Source organism: Diplotaxodon limnothrissa, linkage group LG14 (assembly GCF_057381915.1).
Source record: "Diplotaxodon limnothrissa isolate DT_005_m linkage group LG14, D_limnothrissa_male_GT1.1, whole genome shotgun sequence".
In the NCBI taxonomy this organism is placed as follows: Eukaryota; Metazoa; Chordata; class Actinopteri; order Cichliformes; family Cichlidae; genus Diplotaxodon; species Diplotaxodon limnothrissa.
Genome location: NC_140609.1, coordinates 3,004,691 through 3,026,969, shown reverse-complemented (window position 1 = coordinate 3,026,969; position 22,279 = coordinate 3,004,691). Strand labels below are relative to the sequence as shown.

General features: G+C 43.6%; 1 protein-coding gene across 3 annotated transcripts in view; it reads left to right on the top strand.

The window, feature by feature from the left end:
• The window catches only part of bcas3 (BCAS3 microtubule associated cell migration factor), a 319,817-nt gene that overhangs the window by 78,790 nt on the left and 218,748 nt on the right, over window positions 1-22,279 (top strand). For all 3 annotated transcript variants that reach the window (XM_085371717.1, XM_085371719.1, XM_085371718.1), the window contains exons 16-19: window positions 2,203-2,353; window positions 19,396-19,520; window positions 19,623-19,788; window positions 19,872-19,969. In XM_085371717.1, the coding sequence (XP_085227843.1) occupies window positions 2,203-2,353; window positions 19,396-19,520; window positions 19,623-19,788; window positions 19,872-19,969 (540 nt within the window). The remainder of the gene's footprint in view (window positions 1-2,202; window positions 2,354-19,395; window positions 19,521-19,622; window positions 19,789-19,871; window positions 19,970-22,279) is intronic.

Genomic DNA, 22,279 nt, shown 5'->3' with positions numbered 1-22,279 from the left:
AGTGACAGTGCCGTGTTGACAGCCGGGTCAACAGCGATCATTATCCCACCGTCTCAGTTTAGCCACACCTGTTCTACAACCCGGTGTGTGCGCCTTATTTTTAAGGGTCGCGGCTGACGACGAATAATCCATCGGGGGGCATGCGTGCACGGAGGATACTAAATTCACTGACGCCCCCGTGCACAAGCCTCCCGCTCAACTCCCCTCTTAGCTGAAGCACCATTATGGCTTTTCAGGCTGCTTCCTGTACAGATTCTTTTTTTTCTGTCCTCCCTCATCTGCCCTACTTTCCTCAATACAAAAGGTGCTTCCCAGATTCAGGGGGTGTGTAGCACTTGTAAAATGTGAATGGCTTTCAGGAGTTGCCTGGGTAGGCAGTTTGACCAAGAGAGGAGCAGAGGGAAATGAAGGACAGGTTTGCGTAATGGTCCGCTCTCCCCATGCGAAGGTCACGCGGCATTGTTGGCCAGCAGAGGTCTAAAAGACAGGCCTTTGGAGGACCACAAAGCAGGGCTTTGGCAGCACTAATGAAACTCAGAGCTACACGTTAATGATCTAAAAGACTGGACCAAAACACTCAGCGGCCCCCTTTCCGCTTGCATTCAGCCTCCTCTTGATCGCTCCTTCCAAATAATGACAAGGCACTCTCCTTCTCTACCTTTATTGTAACCTTTGATGTCTGCCTTGTTTTCTTTGTGTCTGTGTCCCCCCTCCCTCCTTTTCATTCCTTTATGTTACGTGACTGTCACTCATCTATTAAGGCAACAAATGGAACAAGGAAAACATTCAGAGAGTGTATTGTGGTGCACCCACAGGTTTGCTCTTTATTTCTTTTGAAAGCACTTGAACTTGGAATTTTCCTTGGGCCGCCTATTGAATGGGGAGGGTGCTTTTTTTAATTTTTATTCCAGTATTGTCATAGGATTACAAAACACAGTTGTATTGTAATGCACATTTCCAAACCCCTATAGTTTGGTTTTTCATTTGTAACTGTTTATTTGTAATTGTGTCTTTTCTCATTGTATTAATAGGTGCCCTTACTCGCAGCACTCAAAAGAATGGTGGTGTTACTGGCATGCAGATAGTTTCGATTTCTTTTGTTTGATTTTATCAGTGTTTTCAGGTAAACTTTGGTTGCAGTCGTTACAGTATGAAATATAACAGGGTAGGCTTAAATCTGACCGGTGAGTTTGTCAAAGGTGGGCAAATAAAGCCAAAAGGGAAGAAAGAAAAGATTCATGTTTTGCTTCTGGTGATTAAATGAAACAATGTAACATTTGGGTTTAAATGTTTAGAAACTCTTCTCACCATCTTTTCACAATCGCTAAAGCATCTTACTCGAGTGGGACTCATTGTTCTTCACCTTAGAAGATGTAGTTAATATAATTGTTAAAAGGGGAAGAACAATAAATATGTTAGTAACCCAATAAAAACCCTGCTTTTTGACTTATATATAAAATTGCTCTGCTAATAAGATGAGACTAATTGCATGTTAAGTGAAACTCAGTGAACTAGCTGCTGCTCTCCCTGAAGTAGCTGGTTAAGGTCATTAGACCTTGAAGAAGCCCTTTGACATGGCCTGATTATGTTTGGCTGCAGCTACACGGTGTGTGCGAGATGAGATGTGTTTCTCTGGATCGTCTGTCTGCGTGGGTGTGTTTGCGTGTGCGTGTGCGTTAGGCCTGTTGATTGGCCTTGATTAACAGACTGCCAGGCACTAGAAGCAGAGCCTTTGTAATGTACCATCTTGAGCTAGTTATTTCCAATCATTCCACAGGAGGCCTTGAACTCTGAGTTGTGTGTTTCTGCGTGTGTTACGGGCTGGGAGAGGAAGATGGTGGGTCCAAAAAAAAAAAAATCATAGTGTTCAGTCTGAAGAGAGAAGGGTGATGTCTTCTCGTGGCCTAGTGTGCAATTTGATGTGAACGTCACATGACATTTTAAATTTAATTCCAAGTGAGCAATATTGAGAATTAGCATCTGTAAAGAGTGCTGAACTGAAAAAGCAACCGCTGAGCATAGAAAAGATGAATAATGCATGTAAAGTTGTTGATTCCAACTGCTACCATTACCTGCAGTGACTCATGTTCCACTTCAGATCCATGAATAGGAGATTTGGTTGGCCTTGCAGTTAAGGGAACACGCACGTCTGTTCGCTGCAAACACGTTTAGTAATCCCGCATTTTCCTGTGTGTTTTCCAGCCAAACTGAGCAGCCAGGATTCGTACAACAATTTCACCAATAACAACATGGGGAACCCGCGGCTCATCCCATTGCCCAGCCTCACTGTGGTGCTGCCTTTGGCTCAGATCAAACAGCCCATGACCCTGGGCACCATCACCAAGCGCACAGGGTTGGTATCTCTCTTTCTCTCACACACACACACACAAATACACCTCCTCCACAGGAACTGTAATTTATGAAGCACATGTGTTCAGCTACAAAATAAAATGATCTTATTACCTCATTACACAGAATACATAACTTTGTGCACTAGTGCTTTGGCCAGTCACTTTACTTTATCCTCTTTATTGCCATAAACAGCAGTCTAATAAATTTCTTATTAAAAACTGTAATTTTTTAGCACGTGGATCTGTACACGATGGCCATCTTTCCCCTTCAGATGAAACTTTTTCATGGCACGTATGTAATAATTAGAGAACTAGTCCAGCTCCAGTGTTCGTCAGAGTGCGCAAGCAAAGCCTTTGAAACACTGTGCAGAGTGTAAGAGGATTATTGGCGGCTTCGCAACCTGTGCTGAATTTACAGTTTGGCCATAGAGGAGGAATTTAAATCATACTGTTGTTACATTTTCACATTCAGTCTGTGAGTTTCTGTCTCTTCCCAGTAATCACTTTATAAAAACAGCGTGTTGTGTCAGCAGTGGCTCTGCATAGGCCAGCGCCTTTCCTCTCTCATCTCGAGCCGACGCTCATGGACTTCTTTTGTCTCAGGCCGCCGTGTTTTTTGCATAGGGTAATGAAGCACAACACACACATGCGATCTCAGTCTGCGGGCTCTTTTAGTAGGCACAAATACGTTCTCCGATAAAAGAAAATAAGTTCAATCCTGCCAATGATTTCAAATAACACTCATGTTAGAGTGTAGCCTTGCTAGCTTTGTACGTTTGAAGGCGTTTAAATTGTGAAAGCACATCTGCTCTCATGCACCTCTGACTTTTATTTCCATCTGGATCTTTGCCATACATTGAAATTATGTAGTTTTAAGACCATCAACAACTAAAGGCCTTTGCTAAGTGCATTTACATACAGTACAGGTGGCTCCACAAATATGGGAAGATTTTAATATTTTCATTTAAATGTAATTTTCATGCCCTGTTTGAATGGGAAATTCTATAATGATTCAAACAGACGCCAAGGGATTTATTCTCCCGTGATATTTGATAAGTGAGCTTTGGGGATGAAAATCGGGACCCGACCCTGCGGTCAACATAAACAACATCAGGCTTTTTTTCCCAAATCATTAAGAAGACCTGCAAAGTTCATTTGTTTTGTAAAGATGATCATTGCACATGCGCTGCGGTGGTGTCCCGTGCCAGAATGATTATGAAGATGTCCTTGTCCTGGTGGTTTGCATTCTGGTTTTACAGTTGTGATATTTAATGTTGTATAAAGATGGGCGTCTGTTGCATCCATAATCTTCTTGACCATTATTGTGTTTGTTAGTTTATTCAGTGTAAAACTCCAATCTTTAGCACAAAAAACTCTCACTAAATTACTGAGAATTGCAAAACATCAAAGTCTGTTCAGGTGAATACATTTTTCTTTTTTAAAGATGTAAATTGTGGGCGCTGGTTTAGCTCCATGGGTGAGCACAGGCGCCCAGCAGGTCGAGTCCGACCCGTGGCCCTTTGCTGCACGCCTCTCCCTCCCCACTCTCCTGTCTGTCTTCACTGTTCCTATCCAATAAAGACTAAAAGGCCAAAAAAAACCTGTATTTTGCAAGGTTTATTGAAATACTCAAATCTTCAAAGGTGTGTAAAAGGTTCAGGAGACAGGTGGTGACAAAACCACCTGTCTCCTGTCCTGACAAAAAAAATTCCTCTGTGTTCCTGTGAAATGTCTAATGATTTCAGCGTCACACCTTACCGCCAGGATTCCCCTAAACTGGAGGTGGCAAGCAGAGACAGGCAGTTACACAAGTAATCTGATTACCTTTTTTAAGTAAAGAGTAAAGTAAGGGGTTACTATTGCAAAAATCCAGTAAGCACGCTGCGCTACTAAACTGTGATTTTGTTTGTGAGCGTCTCATGACAATGACGTGCGAGCGTGCGGCGTCCGTGGCAGCGACAGACGTGCGCAGATCAACAATGGATAAAATGGAGTGATGGAGAGAGTACGACAGCGTTTACAGCGTGGAAGTAATCACATTACTGTACGCTCTGCGTGGGAAGAAAACCTCTTTCTACAGCGAAAAATTAAACTTCAAATCTGAGCGAGCACGCTGCCACGGGAACGTGACAGTCACAGAGAAACCCCCGGACCCCCCACTGATATGACCGCTGTGGGCCAACCTCCACCCGCCCCACTCCTGCTTAATGTACAAGTTAAAAGATTAAAACTCATTAAAAAGTTTTAAAAAGAGACTTTTTCATTTGAGTCAGTTTCATATGATTGATTATGCAGAAGAAAAAGAATTGGGCTGAAAGGTCTGTTGCTTTATTACGTACTCAGGTTGTGTATCATGTTTTTAAAAATTAATAAAGTAACTAATTACTTTTGAAAATGAGTAATCAGTAAGGTAATGGGATTACTTTCTTGGAGAACTAATCAGTAATTAGTAACTAATTACTATTTTCAAGTAACTTGACCAACACTGGTGGCAAGTTTGTAAAAAACATCAAATTATATGTTTATTTCCCTTGTTTTCATTATTACCACAATAAGAAGATTTCATTTTAAACACAGGTATTGTGTTTGTGTGTATATCGGCCATATTCTTCACCTCTCAATTTTTAGAAAACATAATGTAACAAAGTTAATAGTTTCATGAATCAAACTCATTCAGGTTAGTTTATGTTGTGGTTGTCCGTGACAGCTAGTGTTAATAACCCTTCTTCAGCTTAAGTGTTTATAATCTTCTTCCAGCTGCATATTGAAATATTTCTGCTCGCTCACTTTGGAGCTAGCAGGGTTAATACAGCTGCTAATGTACAGATAACGGACGAAACGGCTCATACAGCAGCGTGCACGCTTTGGTGTCATTACTAACTACAGAGGATATAGGTGCTCATATCCTTATTGTGTTTGTGTAAAACTGTGCAAATGTTTGCACGTGCTGTCCACGGCTGTGCAACATTCCAACAGCTGTATCGGCTCTGAGGACACTATCACAGTCTGGTAGACTGCCTCGGCGCGCCTTCATCCATCCATTCAAGTCCAGAGGAGGTGTCAGTATTAATGTATCAGGGTGCACAGATGTGCTCCCTGCTCCTGCATGCGCACGGCTTGCACCCCACACCAACACACACACACACTGAGTGAGGCAGCAGGTTTGACCCCCTAGAGTGGGGAGTGATATCATATGCTTTTACGCTATACTTGCACAGTAGTGCCCAGGCACCATCTGTCTGTGCAGCCAGCCCCTCTCTCTTTGTTAAGTGTGTGTGTATGTGACAGAAAGAGAGGGAGAGAGGAGAGTCCAGCAGCTGTATTTACACCTGTATGAGCAGATCTCTGTTGGCAGTGTGGCAAAGGAACACACCAGCTGCTTAACCTATATTCCCTACCAAGCTGCCTTTGTGTGCACCCTGCAATAAGACACAAGTGCACACACACTAATGAAGCTTTCTCTCCCCTTTTCTGTGACCTGGCTGACTGCATAGATACCTTTGTACCTGCTGCACTCCTGCAGACCACCGGTGTGCAAAATTGTGCTGCTGTTTGTCTTCAGAAGCCTCAGGTTTTTGACATCAAAGAAAACCTCAGCGAATTCACACAGAGCCCCCGCCTCTCTTAATTTAGATGCTCCCCCAACTCCGTCAAAATAGGGAGAGTCGGATGTGGCTAGGCATCTGCCTGATAACCTCCCTCCAGATGAGGCCAGGGCAGAGAGTGGAGGAACATAGCCAACCTTCTGCTACTCCTCAGAGTCTCTTGGGAATACCGAACAAAGAGAGGTGTGTCACCTCTGCCCCAACCTCTTGTTTCCTGTCAGCCTAATATGGAAGCGTGTTAGACCCAGTTGAATTAAATCCCAAAGACGGTGATCACAAAATCCAAAGACTCTTTCCTGTCACAACTTCATCTTTGAACAGGATTAAGACAGAAATATTTGCAGTCAGCTGTACTTGTGCCTGTATTCACTGGGCAGATTGATTTAACTTGTCAAAATGCCTGTCGCGGTCACATTAGGGATTTGCAAACGGATGAAGAATTGCACACTTATCCCATCTACACACTGTCTGACTTTAACACGGACAAATGAAAATCCAAATGGAAAGATTGTCACACGCAAAACAAAATACCACCCTTTGAGCAAATCCCGCTGATGACATTTTCAGGCGAATAGAGTGCAGGCAGGGTAACGAAAAAGACAACAGCAAAAGAACAAATGAGACCCTGTGACCCGCTGCAGATGTGCCCTCAGATTACTGTAATGCGTGTGTGAGCCATCCCGATACCAGAGCCGCAGAGGCTCACTGAGACCGGAGCTAGAAAAGGGGCTTTGAGAACGCACCACATGGCGGCAAGGCTAAACCATTTGCACAAATCACCTCACTTCCCTCTCTTTTTAATGGCCCAGGCGGAGCTGCTATTAGGGCCAACGGGTTAAGAGATGAATGTGTGAACGATTATTCTCCGGGAGTGGGGTCGTCACCCTCACAGGTCGATCCCACCCCCCCTCTTTCTCTGACTTCTCTCTGTAGCAATGACCCATGTTTGACTTGTTTCTCATCACGCCTGTGACCTATAAGGGACTCTTTCTCTGCTCACCACACCCGCTCCGTCGTGCTTTGCATCACATACTGTAATCGGGTGCTCTTTGTCTATACTGAGGTCAAAACTGTTTACTGCCAGCTCAGCACGGTTGACAGTTCTCCCAGCGTGACCTCATGCTTTTGTTGTATTCCGAGGAGTGTGCAATTTGATTTGTAACACCAAAGGATAGGTTTGGGATTTTTAAAGTCTGGTGTAAAACAACGCTGATGCACACGTTTGGGGAAAATAGCTCTTTGTGTAAGTCTGGTGACACTGTAGTTCATTTCTTTAAAAGTTCAAGTCTGTGTTCTTGAAAAGTTTTCTGTGTTTGCCTGTATGAACTGTGGTTCCCTGCTGAGCTGTGGATATAGAGACATTGAGGACATATCTTGTTTGAATGTTTAATTACTATGAATACCAGTTACTCATGACAGAAGAACTTTAACCGGTTCCACCTGATCTGCTTTCTGTAGCAGCTTTCTTTGCATCAACTCTGCTGCTATTAATTTCCATCGAGTATATAAATTGCACCAGCATGTTCCAGGAAGACTGTAGGGACAAAGTGGCACATTGTAAATCCTAAAGCTTACTTGGCCTTTGCTATGCCTATGGAGAGCTGACCCCATCTGCCCTTCTTTCTACAATTGGTGTCCATCCATTTACCAGTTGGAGGCCAGAGTTTGGGCTCAGAAAGTTCAACAGACTCAGCGGAGGGTAAGACGTTAGAGATCACCCCCCGCCCTCCGTGCAGCTCTTTGATAAGCGGCAGTTTACCAGGGGCCTCCATTACACCAACCAGTGTGTTCATTTGTCAACTCGCACTCCAGGAGTAAGACATTCCAGGGCAAATTGTTGCTCCCTTTCTCCCGGCGGAACACGCTACACATTCATGTACCAAGACTAATTGGAGACTGCGAGCTATCACTGGGAGGGCCCGGGAGGATGCGGCGAAAGCGATAAAATAAAGAAGTACTACGGAGTGCTTTCGTTGGTTGGAGATCCTGTTTTTCATGGCCGGGGGAGGTTGGTGTGCAGGGACAGAGTTCAGTCTCATCGGACCTTTATTGCTATAGGGAAACGGCTTATTTACTGTAAACTGTTTATGGAGCTCTGTCACTATCTCTGGACATGCAGAATAAACACAGGAACACACTCCCACTCCTAATGTCTCGTAAACATTAGAAACACGCACAGACTGACAGACAGAAATACACCCCGAAAAAGACACTACACTCTAGATGACTCTTGGATGCACACACACACACGCACAAACACACTGCATACTTGTTAACATAATCACAGTGAATACACATTTGTCAACACCGTCTCTTCCAACCAGGCATGCACATTCATAAGACAGTTCACAGCCATAAATACACACTTGCACTAAAAAAAAGAAGTTGCATGCAAACACACAACTCCTTGTCTCAACAGTGACTGAGTGCTGTTAGTTTTACTGGTGTCCCCAGTTGTTATACAAATTGGATAAACTCTTCATACTCTTTCCCAATCACAACAATCAGAGCAGTTTCCCAAAGTATTTTTTTCCCGCGTTGCGTTTACACGGTTGGGTACAAGTTTGCGCACATGTACCCGATCCCTTTAAAGTTAAGAGAGAAAAAAATATGACAGATGTCGAAAGAAGAAAAAAACAACCCAAAACGTCCGTCTGCGGACGTGATGCATGTGCCAAATATATGGTATCACGCTTTACGGAGCAGCTCGAGCAGATGAATCATCGACGTATCCCGTAGGTCTTCAAATCCATCTTAGCACACAGACATTCTGTTTCCTGCCTCGTATGTGTTGTGCACTTAAACAGACATGTCAAAAAGTATATAATGTGAAAAGTGTGTTTGCTCAAGTGTGCTAGTTTTAATAATTGTTTTTCCGTCTATTTCTGTACCCCTCAACACCCCCCAACACCCCCTTTCCCTCCCCCCTCTCATGAAGACCCTACCTCTTTGGGGCGGGATGTTTTGCCATTAAAACTCCATGGTGAGTTTTGCTTCTCCCCTCTTCGGCTCCCTTGGCAGCATGCGACTGTATAAAGCACCACAGCACACTGCCTCCTTTACCTCTCATTTGTCTCCTGGTATATTTTCAACACATTTTGTAGAGTTGGTGTGGTCGTTCCTCGGCGGGTACGAATCCCAAAGAGGAGTGTTTCTTATTTTCTCATCTTTTTGTGTCTGTGTGTTTTTGATTACCCTTATTCTTCCCTTTTTTTGGTTTTGTTTTGTTTAACGTTATATTTAAAGTCCGATGATTCAGCATGTTGTGTTAAAGCCACCGCAGCGCTTTAAGGGAAAAGGGATTTTTTCTTTCACATTGTGCAGTATGCATAAATATGCAAAGCAGCAGTGAGGTGCTAGGTATGGTGTTACATGTGAAGTAATGCTCAAAGCCCAAACTTCATACTTTAGGTTTTGCTTGGGAGTTCAGAGTACATGCTGTAGGGGTTCAGCGCTCTTCCATCAAACTTCTGATCTGGTTGTTGTCTTTTTTCTTTAAACCACCCACCAGAAAATGACATCGCTGTCTTATTGTCTTTTTCATTCTCTTACGTTAGATGATCTTTTTCCAATAATATCTTTGTGTCGAACACATGTTGTTCAGATTTTATTTTATCCCACTTTGGCTAGATTTTTTCCATCAGATGTGTGTTTGCATGCAGGAAATGTGCCACATTCTGATATTGTGAACAGTGTCCTGTCTGGTTATGGAAATGTGATGTGTACCGCTCCTACAAAATATTCTCCAGAGAGCGGATGAACCACAATTATTTAATGGTAGCTAGCACTGGAAATGAAGTTTGTTTTAAATTTTTAAACCGAGTTTTTTTTGTTTCCAGTGTATTTTAGCACATCTCATAACTTTACTTTTACTGTTCCAGCCACAGTAGGCCGCCTTTTGACTCCACATGAAATAAAAGCAGCCACACAGCCAAACACAGTGGAACAGTTAGCAGCGAAAGCGCTACATTTTTGGGGGCCAATGGTCAGATTTGATGATTTTGTTTCCTGGCAGCTGAAAATGAATGTTAAAACATTCCATGTCCTTTTTTGTTGTTAGCCAACTGTTTGCTAAAGTAACAGATTTAGTGACTCTGGAGTTATTACGTAATCAGTAATTCTGGTTTAAACAATGGAACATAAGCTCAACATCATTACTTTTACTGAGTACTTATGCTCATTCAATTCATTATTAAATTACCTGCTAATCTTAGAGAAATAAGCTAGCCTATTTCATACCGTTAAACTGTCCACCACCTTTCTCTTTTTTTCTTGTGATTTGAATAAGTCTGGTTCTGTGGTCATTCATGGATGTTTTCAGAAAAATAGCCACCCCAAGCCAAGTTTTGGAGACACAATTTAAAATGGGATGACAGCTTACTTCACCAAAGATGGAAACATGCAAAGCCCCTCAGATTGTGAGAAGAATTTCTAAGATAGATGTGGACCCCCGTGTGGTTTCAAAGTGACATACAGATCTAATAACATTAAATACTGCGCATCCCTTGACCTTTGAAATCACCGGTTATGTTGCGACTAAAAATGCTGTAGGTAAGACAGATGAATCCATCACTAGTCAGTTATTGGGGAAAATAATAAAAAGCAGCGAGGTGGAACAAAAAGGCCAGTTTCATTTGATATTCAGGTTAAGATTCAGGAAATGTTTAACTGTCACTCCTGAATTTTGAGTTCAATTTTAGCACTAAAATGCACAAAGCATCCTCCGATTCAAAGATTTTTGTCATGCAGGGGGATGTAGCCACGTCTCTTGTCAGCGCTCTCTCATGAAATCAGATGCTTACAAGCTTTTAAAAGAAGCCCTTTTATGACAGTCGCTTACAGAGAGATGATTGAGTGGCTCGGTGAAAGGAACTTTTCCTTTCCTGATTCCCAGGTCTCCAGCTCCTCGTGTGAATAGCGTATGGTGCCTTCCTCAAGTGTTGGGTTTCATCTTTTGTTGTGGGCAGTCACTCATACTTTTTAGTTGAAACTTTTTTCCGTCTGTCTTCAGCCACTCGTGCTCAATCTAGGCCCTTAGTGACTTCAGAGCGTATACTTTTCAAAGGTATACATCATTAGCATTGGAATCTTGACCCTTGCAATAAATGCCATCTGCTCAATTTTGAGCTAGTTAAACCGACATTGTTTCTCTAATAGCTTCTGCCTTTAGACATGCGCCATGGCAGTCCATTCACTATTGTATCGTATTAAGATATTTTACAAACAGAGCCGTCTTTTCTTTTTGAGCAAATGGTGAACTTGAATGCTCCTTGGATTTCCAATTCATTCTTAAGCTTGCGTCTGAAATAACACTGTGGCCAGATACATTAGTTTATACCAACATTATGGCTGTTTAACAAATTTCCATGACTAACGTGGCACTACATGAACTTTAAGGTTTAGAAATTGGTAAAAAAGAAACCCTGATTTTTTCCTTGAACATTTGATGCCCACTCTGCTACGTTCACCGAGTTCCCCAGTTTTTGTCATTAGTGCTGTGTATTCGACAGAGCCTCAAGGCTGCTTCTTTCCGAGGGCTGTTGTAAAATAATAAATGTGACGTTGAAGGATGTACCCTCCACATAACTGCCCTCTCTCCTTCCCTCTCTCCGTCTTTCTTTTCCTTCCTGCTTGGAGTCTTAATACCACCTCCTTTTCTGATAAGAATGAACCATATGGCCCAGAATCAGTGAAATGACAGCACTGCAGCTCTTTGTCGCCGGATGGCCAGCTCCATCATGTTTGTTTACTGCAAAGGTCCTGAAAATAAATGGAAGCTGCTGTGGACTACCCCCCCACCCCCCCGCTGAGGCGCCTCATGTTAGCGCCGGACATAGTAATGCAAAAGGACTTTGATGGTTGATGTCTCAGATTGAATTATGCCCTTGAGGAAAAGCTATTAGCTCAGTCAAGAGTCCTCATTTGCTAAATTAAAAGTGGAAATGACATGTGAGTAGTCTTTTCAGTGAATTAAAGTCACAAAGAAAATGAATTCCACTCCCTGCTAAAAGGCAAAAGGAAATTTTGCGGAGAGAGAAGAAAAAGAAAAGAGATTTGCCGTTTGTTTAATGACATACATCTTCTCCTGCTCCCAGTTCCCTCTTAGTATATTTATGTTTCATAAGTTATTGATATTGGGTTACGCTTTTTCTAACTCGGTGCCATTTGCTTGCCTGCTTCCTTACCAAAAGTCTGCTCCAGAAATTGGTATCCATATGGGAAGTGGAATTAGGCCCTGGAGCCGTGCCTGGTTGTCACGAGGGCAAAAACCTCAACACTTTTAAGCCACTTCAAGTGAGATGAAGAGGAAAAAGGATGATTTAAAACACAGATGAATAAACTTTAGTGGTCACTGTAGCAGAAGAGACGAGAACTGAACTGTGATCTTTGGTCCTGTTGGCAGGCTCTGTGCTAGCTGTGGTCTCTTCAAAGAGGCCTAAACTCAGCTCATCTGCTATGACTGCAACGTCGAGCCGAAGTTTTAACGTGCTATCGACGAGTCGCGCAGCGCCCTGCAGATTGGTGTGTGGGGTTGCCACGAGGTCAGTCCTTCAGAAATGGACAGTGTTCTCTACTCGGCAGTGTAAAAGTCCTTCTACTTAGTTCTCTTAAAGAAAGTCCATCTGATTATAGTAGTAGTAATAATAGCTTAGAATTTTAACCACTGACACCAAAAGTCAATACGAAGACTGATGAGTTTAGAACAGGCACCTGTCTGCTCGTGACGAGGATTTGTTTTTCCCGAGTTACAGGGCTTTCGTTTCGTTACCAAGGAAGAATTTTTACTTGTGGAAAAATCCTACAAAATTCCTCTTTTCCTGTCCCATGTAACACAAACAAAAACTGATGTTGAGCACTTCCTTATAGCTGGTTATTCACTCGCTGGACCTGCTTGTTAACAGTTTTACCTTCTGGTTGAACTGACGGTCAAGCAGGCCAGAGCTGGGAGGAGAAGACGAGGCCCACTTGGAGTTAGCCAAGGCAATATCCTGAGTGTGACTTTATCTACCCCTGCATCTTCCTTTCACAGACCGGGTTTACTGTGGATATTTGGTTATTCAGCCTTCTCCCTTTGACCCAGCGCTTGTAAATACAAGCTACAACACTGTAGAGGCCGTCCTTATGATTACCTTCACCATTTCCTTTTTCCTGATCCCTCTTTCACACAGGGCTGGCCAAACAAAGACATCTCCCTCGATCCAGAGAATAATTTATGAGGTGCTGACAGGGGGGAGGCAACAGAAAGAGAGTTTTACCAGCAGCAGGTCTTTCAACAGCTAGTACTGTGAAACCCGGTTGAAGTAGTGGACGCACCGTCTAGTACTGGAAGCATTATTGTGGTGAACTGTCTTCATGGCATTGCATTGTATTTTTCATTACGTTTTTGTGGTATTGGGCAAGTTTGAAACAAGAGGAGGGATTTGGTCAGTGATAGAGTGTTACATGTTACACACAGGACGTGAGGGGCAAATTCCCACTGGATCCTCCATGTGTGACATTCATTAGGTTTTACAGTGTGTGGTTGGGCGCCAATATTCAGGGAAACTCTTAAACCTGCAGTATTTATTTTCTTGTGTTTGGAATTTTGAGTTTTCATTCCGTTTAAATGAACGATTTAAAAGTGCAAAATTAAGACATTATTTGGTATCGTTATATCCCCTGTTGCCTTTTGTTCTATTCTTTAATAAATATGAATTAATCTTTTAAAACTATTATGTAGACATTAGGTTGAGGTTAGTTTCTTTAAATGAGTTTGACCCGTTATGCACACGCTGGACACGAGTGTGATGACAGCAGAACTTTTATTTATAACTGTGGTTTTCGTTTTGCACTGGGACACAGACACTCCCGCTCTCTGCTGTCACGTCCGCTCTCCTTCCCCTCCGACTGTCACTGTCAACATATAAAGAGTCACAATCACCTTCAGATCCCAGCACACCTGTTCACCCCGCCCCTGCGCCGTCCCGGGAGCTCACTGCGTCAGAGACCACACCCACGCCACAATGAGTCAGAAATGAACTTATTAACAAAAATCAATATTGAGATGGCAAAGATTGTGTGCAAAAGCATGCAAAGATAAGATAAGATAAGATAACCTTTATTAGTCCCACACGTGGGAAATTTGTTTTGTCACAGCAGGAAGTGGACAGTGCAAAAGTTATGAGGCAAAAATTAGAATACAATAAGAATAAATACAGTACACAACTGTACAGAATAGAATAAAATAAAATACTATATACAGTAGAATAAAATAAAATAAATATACAATAAGATAAAAATAGAATACAAATACAAATACTATATACAACTGAGTAAAAATACAACGATGACAGAAAGGATTATTGCACTTAGTATTATTGCATATGTATGGATGTGTGTGCTTGATCAGTTAAAGTCTTTATTATGGAGTCTGACAGCAGTGGGGAGGAAAGACCTGCGAAATCTCTCCGTCCCACACCGTGGGTGCCGCAGTCTCCCACTGAAGGAGCTGCTCAGTGCTGTCACAGTCTGCTGCATGGGGTGGGAGATGTTGTCCATCAGGGATGACAGCTTAGCCGCCGTTCTCCTGTCACTCACCACCTCCACTGGGTCCAGAGGGCATCCTAGAACAGAGCTGGCCCTTCGGATCACCCTGTTCAGTCTCTTCCTGTCCCCAGCAGAGATGCTGCCGCCCCAGCAGACCACGCCATAAAAGATAGCAGAAGCCACAACAGAGTCATAGAAGGTCTTCAGGAGTGGGCCCTCCACTCCAAACGACCTGAGTCTCCGCAGCAGGTACAGCCTGCTCTGCCCTTTCCTGTAGAGGGCGTCTGAGTTATGAGTCCAGTCCAGTCTATTGTTCAGATGAACACCAAGGTACCTGTAGCTGTCCACAGCCTCAATGTCCATACCTTGGATGTTCAGTGGTTGCAGTGGAGGATGCTTGTGCCTGCGGAAGTCTACCACCAGTTCCTTGGTTTTACTGGCGTTGATCTGGAGGTAGTTCAGCTGGCACCAGTCCACAAAGTCTTGGGTCAGACCTCTGTACTCCTTGTCGTCCCCATCAGTGATGAGGCCGACTATTGCAGAGTCATCAGAGAACTTCTGCAGGAAGCACTGGGTGGAATTGTGGGAGAAGTCTGCAGTGTAGATGGTGAAGAGGAACGGAGCCAGAACCGTTCCCTGTGGGGCCCCCGTACTGCAGACGACCCTGTCCGACACACAGCCCTGAGTCCTCACATACTGTGGTCGGTCGGTGAGGTAGTCCAGGATCCAGGTAGTGAGGTGATGGTCCACTCCAGAGTTCACCAGCTTGTCCTTTAGAACCGAGGGAAGAATGGTGTTGGAGGCACTGGAGAAATCAAAGAACATGATTCTCACAGTGCTTCCAGCGGTCTCCAGGTGAGCGAGGGAACGATGTAGGAGGTGAATGACGGCATCATCCGCTCCAATGCCAGGCTGGTAGGCAAACTGAAGTGGGTCCAGTGATGAGCTTATTAGGCGCCGAAGCTGAGCCAGGACCAACCGCTCCAGGGTCTTCATCAGGTGGGATGTCAGAGCCACCGGCCTGTAGCTGTTGAGGTCCTTGGGGCGTGAAGTCTTTTGCACTGGTACAACACAGGAGGTTTTCCAGAGCTGTGGGACTCTTCCCAACCTCAGGCTCAGGTTGAAGAGGTGCTCCATCACCCCACACAGTTGGTCCGCGCAGGACCTGACGACCCTCGAGCTGATGCCATCTGGACCCGCTGCCTTCTTGCCATTAATCCTCCTCAGTTCCCTCCTAACCTGGGTGGTTGAGAGAGACAGGCTGGAGCCTTGTGTTGAGTGTGTATTGGATGCTGCAGTTGGGGGTGGGGGGGAGTGAGCAGGGTGAATAGAGGAGGTGTGAAGTGTCTGAGGTGGAACAGCAGCAGTGGGGGTGGGTGAGTCTGCAGCCGATGTTGCAGACTGCCTCATGGCTGAATCAAATCTGTTGAAGAAATGATTCAGTTCATTTGCCCACCTCACATCCCTCCCAGGCAGAGAGTTCTGCTGTTTGTGGCCCGAGATGGTTCTGAGGCCTCTCCAGACTTCACCAACGTTGTTTTGTTGAAGCTGGTTCTCCATCTTCTGCCTGTAGCTCTCCTTCCCATTCCTTATCAGTCCCCTCAGCTCTCTCTGCACCCTTTTCAACTCCTCTTTGTCTCTGGATTTGAAGGCCCTCCTCTTCTGCTTGAGGACAGCTTTAATTTCTGGGGTAATCCAAGGTTTGTTGTTGGAGAAACACCGTACAGTCCTGGTAGGTACAGTGTTATCCACACAGAAGTTTATATAGTCAGTAATGCATGTAGTAAGGCTGTCGATGTCCTCACCGTGGTCATCACAAATCACCTCCCACACAGTCGACTCAAAACAATCCTTAAGAGCCTCCTCGCTCTCCTCTGACCATCTCTGTACTGTGCGGGTGGCTGGTGGCTCCCTGCGCACTAAGGGCTCATACACAGGGACAAGGTGCACCAGGTTGTGATCAGATCTGCCCAGGGGAGGGAGAGGTGATGAACTGTATGCCTCTTCTGCATTGGCATACAGTAAGTCCAGTGTTTTATTGACTCTGGTTGGGCAGGTCACATACTGGGTGAAGGTGGGCAGTGTGGAGTCCAGTGAGGCATGATTGAAGTCCCCTGATATTATGAGAAGGGCTCTCGGTGATTGTGTTTGCAGTCTGCTGACCACAGAGTGGAGAGAGTCACAGGCTGCATCCGCGTTGGCCGAGGGGGAGACATACGCTGTTATTGCGATAACATGCGAGAACTCCCGGGGCAGGTAGTACGGACGCATGCTAACGGCTAACAGCTCAATGTCTCTGCTGCAGAGTTGCTCTTTTACAGTGATGTGCCCAGGGTTACACCATCTGTCGTTCACAAAAACTGCCAGTCCCCCTCCTTTCCTCTTACCGCTGTCTCTGGTCCTGTCCGCTCGCAGCAGCTGGAATCCCGGTAGTGTCACGCTTGTGTCCGGAGTTAGCGATGTTAGCCACGACTCCGTTAGCATCATGATGCTACATTGCCGGTACTCCCTCTGTGACCAGGTTAGCGACATGAGCTCAGCATTAGAGATGGAACCTAGCCAGTTTGCTTTTTGCCCTTACCTCGCACATTTGAGTTGTTAAAAGCTAATGGCGACTCGAACCTAGCAAGCATGCTACACAATCATGCAATTTTAAAAACAAAAGTGGATTTTAAATACTCATTACCTGCAGGGGGCACCGTTGTCAGCCTTGCAGAGACTCCTGCTTGCTCTTAGATGTCACACTCTGGCTGGACACATCTTGAAAGGCCTGGTCTCAATCAGGTGCTTTGCATCAGTGGCATTAGGTTTCCCTGTTGTTAATCAAATTTTGTACTTGGAAATGTCTATCTTTTTTTAAATCATCCATAAGGTCTGTTTTTGCTTATGCTAACTATCCATTCCTTTTTATATTTGTTCCACATAAAGCAAAAAAATAAAAAGCACCTGCACAAAAATGCTTCCATGAGTTGAATGTAAGTTGAATCAAACTGGCCACATACATTTTAAAAATCATGACCATTCTGCGCCCACATATTTGCATCTTTTCTCCAAAATTGAGAGTAGATAGAAGTAAGAGTGTCACTTTCATGCCAGCGTGGTTTCCAAAGGTCAAGGTTAAGCACTCGTCTGGGAGCGCGTGACACCGCTGTAGGTTTTCAAGCGCACCTCACGTCTGATCCGCTGTGACCACATTTTACTGTCCAGGTTGCTTATGAGGCTGGACAATAATACCAGATCTTGCTACTGTTCTCTGATTGTTGCCATATGGGGAGTCCAATTGCGGCTGAAAACCCTTTCTGTGTCCGCTTCTTCTCAAACACTCTTGACATGCTGAATAATCCAATAACTCCCAATATATTCTCTCCTGTAGCCGACACAAAGTAAGAGAGCCAGGGAAGGCAACGTGGACACTGCTGTTAGGTTCGAATTCCATTCAGTGATAGCAGTTGTATTTATTAATTTAAATATAAATGTGGTATATTAATGGGACTATTGGAACCAACCAGATGGAAGAGCAGGCTAGAAATTGTCTTTGTAAGTATACTAGAAGTATCAACGTTTTTTGATTCTTACCAAACTTAAAGTAAAATTGGTGACAAACCCCTGAAAAAGGTTTTTGCTGGGATCTGTATTGTCCTGTAAAAGAACAACTAGAGTCCACCATCCAGTGTATGTAACCCCCTTTAGCAACATTACCTTGGAGTACTTGTTTTCTCCATGACTGTACCCGTTTCTCACATCGTAGCTGAGGTATTTTGGCCCATCCTTTCCAATGTTGTTTCAGTTCATTGAGGTTTGCAGGTATTTGTTTATGCATAGCTCTCTTAAGGTCCCACCACAGCATTTCGGTTGGGTTGAGGTTTGGACTTTGCATTTTAGCATCCTTGATTCTTCTCTTTTTCAGCCATCCTGTTGTAGACTAGACGGTGTGCTTGGATCACTGTGTTTGACTCGATTTAGGCCGAGCTTTAGATATCGGACAGATGGCCTTACGTTTTTTCTCAAGAATACTCGATATATGCTGATACATGCACGCTTGGTATACAAATGAGTTTGTGGTCGAATGAATGAGTACAAATTGCCCAGGTCCTGTGGTTGTTTAAAGAGAAAAAAGAGGTGGTTTTGTATTAAGATAAGGCAAGTGTACAGGCAGTATACCAATCATGTCAATGTTGTGAATGGAGAAGATTGCATTTAGCCATATAAGGTCTAAATGTATCCTAAGAATAACTTCTAGTATTACTATTAGTACTTTGTAGTACTACTACTTACCGTCCTTCTCAGACAAGAAGATTCTCTTAGATGGTGGCTCAGTTTTATATCACATTACATCAATGTTTATGTCTAGCTTAATTTTCCCATTTTCTGCTGCAACAGTGGATGTTTTTATTTGCAGGCGTTTCAGTTTCCCCTTGCTTAGTTCCTTGCATGCAAAGCTCTTTACAATATTGTGTTAATTGTTCACAGATGTTGCTGTGCAATCCATGTCTAATGTAAAATGCTGACATTTACATTTGATTGTTATGCTTTATGGAAAAATAATTCATACAAAGATTGGTCTTAAAGGTGATACATAGCTTCAATAAGCACCACACTGAGACACATTATTGCACTGTTGACCTTATTGCAGCACAAGACAAAAAGTGTGCTACTCCTCCACACAGCGGCATTTCTAGCAATGGAAAGTGATGTGTAGTTGATGTATTTACTAAAGAGGGGTAAGGATTTATTGGAATTCACAAATTAATAACTGACAAATCAGAGTAAGCAGTTGTCTCATTGTGCCAATACCAGCCAGTCAAAAGGACTTGACATGTTAAACTATAGAAGCACTACCGGGTTCACTTTTTGGACCCCTGCATTGTACTATATTATTTACTTTGTCTCAATTTCTTTTCCGTCTCCTGAAGCAAATCTAAGCCACCCCCCCAGATCTCACCGAGCAAGTCCAGCGGAGGAGAGTTCTGCGTGGCGGCCATCTTCGCGTCACCTCGCTCCTGGTTCATCACTAATCCCAACATAAAAAGAGAGAAAGGTAGACTGTGGTGACAGGTTGTCTTTGCATTCTTCTACGATAGCTATTATTGCACTTATTGCAAATAACTTGTCCTCGCCTTGTTGCTCATCCTCCTCACAGATCAGTCCAGGCAGTCGGTTGTGGACTCGCTGTACGTAGTCAGTTGCTATGGTAACTTGGTGGAGCACGTCTTGGAACCTCGGCCATTAAGCACGTCACAAAAGATAAGCGACGATACACCGTTAGAACTCAACACCTGTCCAAGGGCCTGCTGGATTCTAGCCAGGTAAAGCTGTGATGAAGACTCGATGCAGGACACGGCTTCTCTGTGTCTCTAAGTCTTATGGATGATTTGTCCTTTTTGAGCAGGACTCCACAGTGGAATGAGCTGCAGCCACCTTTCAACTCCAATCATCCTTTGGTGTTGGCCTCAGATCTAGTGCAGTACTATCAATATCTCCTGGCTGGTAAGTGTTAAACAAGTACTTTTCCTTGAGTTTACACACTGTAGTGTATTTACAGTATAAAGTTGTGTTCAAATAGAATGGAAGTCTGCATTTTCAGGAAGTAAAAAAGGTCAAGGTGTTGTACCAACACATGCTCTAAATGTAAGGTTAGCATGGTACTGATAAACAAGAGACTGGTATCACAGGGCTAAGAGCACTGAGTAAAACGATCATCTAAATGTGCTTCTACATTTCCTTGTGGCCCTTTCAGAATAAAAGTAAAGTATAGTTGAATTGTTGGGGATACCACAAAGAGAGTGCAACAGAAAGTAGCATACATTGGTACACAAATATCACATGCAGTCACTGAAAATGCAGAAGTTTTCATCAGTGTTGTACTAGGGCTGGGCGATATATCGAGTTTTTTTAAAATATCGATATATTTTCATACGAGATATAAGATGTGACAATATCGTTTATATCGATATAGTCTATGTTACGGTATAATTATACTTGTGGAGCCGCAAGTTTGCCTCTCTTTCGTCCACTTTTGTCTCTACGCTGCGTTACTCGGCCTCGCCTCTCCTTCACTGAACACAACTCCCCCATAGCTTCACCTGCAGGCAACGACAAGATGAACACGGCAAATCTCCGTTAACGAGTTACCGCGGATCGCCCCGTGCGTGGGGCTGGACGGCGTTGTGTTAGCGAGCTAACCGCGCAAACGAGCTAACCGCGCTAACGACATGCAGCCCACAGGAGCTGCATGACCTAAAATCCTTTTATTTTCTCAAAAATCGACAGTGCGCCTTATGTATGAATTCTGGTTGTGCTTACTGACCGCGAACCGATTTTATGTGGTACACGGCGCTCAGCAATCTGTCAAAAAATGTTTTAGTTCGACTTTGGTAAGCTACGGAGCTGCGGCGCTTGATGGATTGTCGGAGCATTACGGCTACCGTAGTCCGGAGCCTCGCGGAGTGATACGTACTGTGCTTCAACGTAATATTATCATATTGCTTAAAAAAAAAAAAATCGAGATATATATCGTATATCACCATCCAGCTAAAAAATATCGAGATATCAATTTTGGGTCATATCGCCCAGCCCTATGTTGTACTGCTCGCAATTATGTTGATTTCTGATATATTTTTCTACGTCTGATCAACATTACAAGCAAAAACCAACTTTTCTTTAGTGAAAAATGTTCTTTTCATAATAAAATAATTTTTAAAACTCCTTGAAAGAGTCACTAATAAATACCTAAAAATGAGTTGCTGTACGCTCATATCCTTTATCATATTCTACCTTACCAAACAAAGTAACAGATTTATATAAATGACAAAAATCAGGCAATAAAATAATTTTCCAGTACAGTTATACCGTCGTGAGATATCAGGACATTGAGCCTTTTCTCCATCATTTTCCTCTGAACTGCTTCGATCCTTCATGTTGGCCCTGAGTCCTGGATAACTGCAGCTTTAGTCACTTTTAGCTTCTTTAAAATGTCAGTGTTCACGCGGGTGGAGTGTCTCATCAGGTTTGTTGTTATGAACGTGTCGTGCTGCTTCCCCAACACTTCACTTTGATGAGCTTTGTTTGAAGAGCTCATAATCTGACACACGTCAGGCTGACCAGCCACTCACTGGTAAGGACCAAGAATGCTGGATAATAGCTGATTACTCCCTGGCTATCAGTACGTCTCTAGTTTTTATTATTATTCAAATTAAGCAATCAAAATGATTTGAGAGATCCTAACCCTCAGCCTTAACCCTAACTGTCAGACAGACAGCTTTTTGCAAATATGAATCCACATACACATGCGCACACATATCGTGCACACACACATATATAAATATGAAGAAACGAACAGTTCCCCAGTGGTTTTTCATGTTGACTATGTTGAAAGCAGACCATCAGCCCCTTATTGGAACCACATGCCGAGAAAGGATCTTTCTGGTCATCACCCATAATATTTTATTATTCAGATACCGGAGGGAAAGAGCTCTCTGCCATTTCCACCATTTCATGTCCTCTGAGCACTGTCGCAAATCCTTGTAGTTTTTCTCTTCTGTGAGGAACCTTGAATTTGTCCTTAGGCAGCCACACTACACGTGTGCTTGAGGACATGCCAACGCAATGCTATAAGATGCCGCGCGCAGACCAATTAGCTGACACCCTAAACTCCCTCTAATTCAATAACAAGTGCAGAGCGGTGAGCACTTTAGGGTGCCATCTGAAAGGCCATTTTGCAAAAGCGCAGAGTGCACATGGATGGCCACACACGGAATCAATCCACCCCCGTGGAACAGGCTGGCGTTTTGAGCTCAC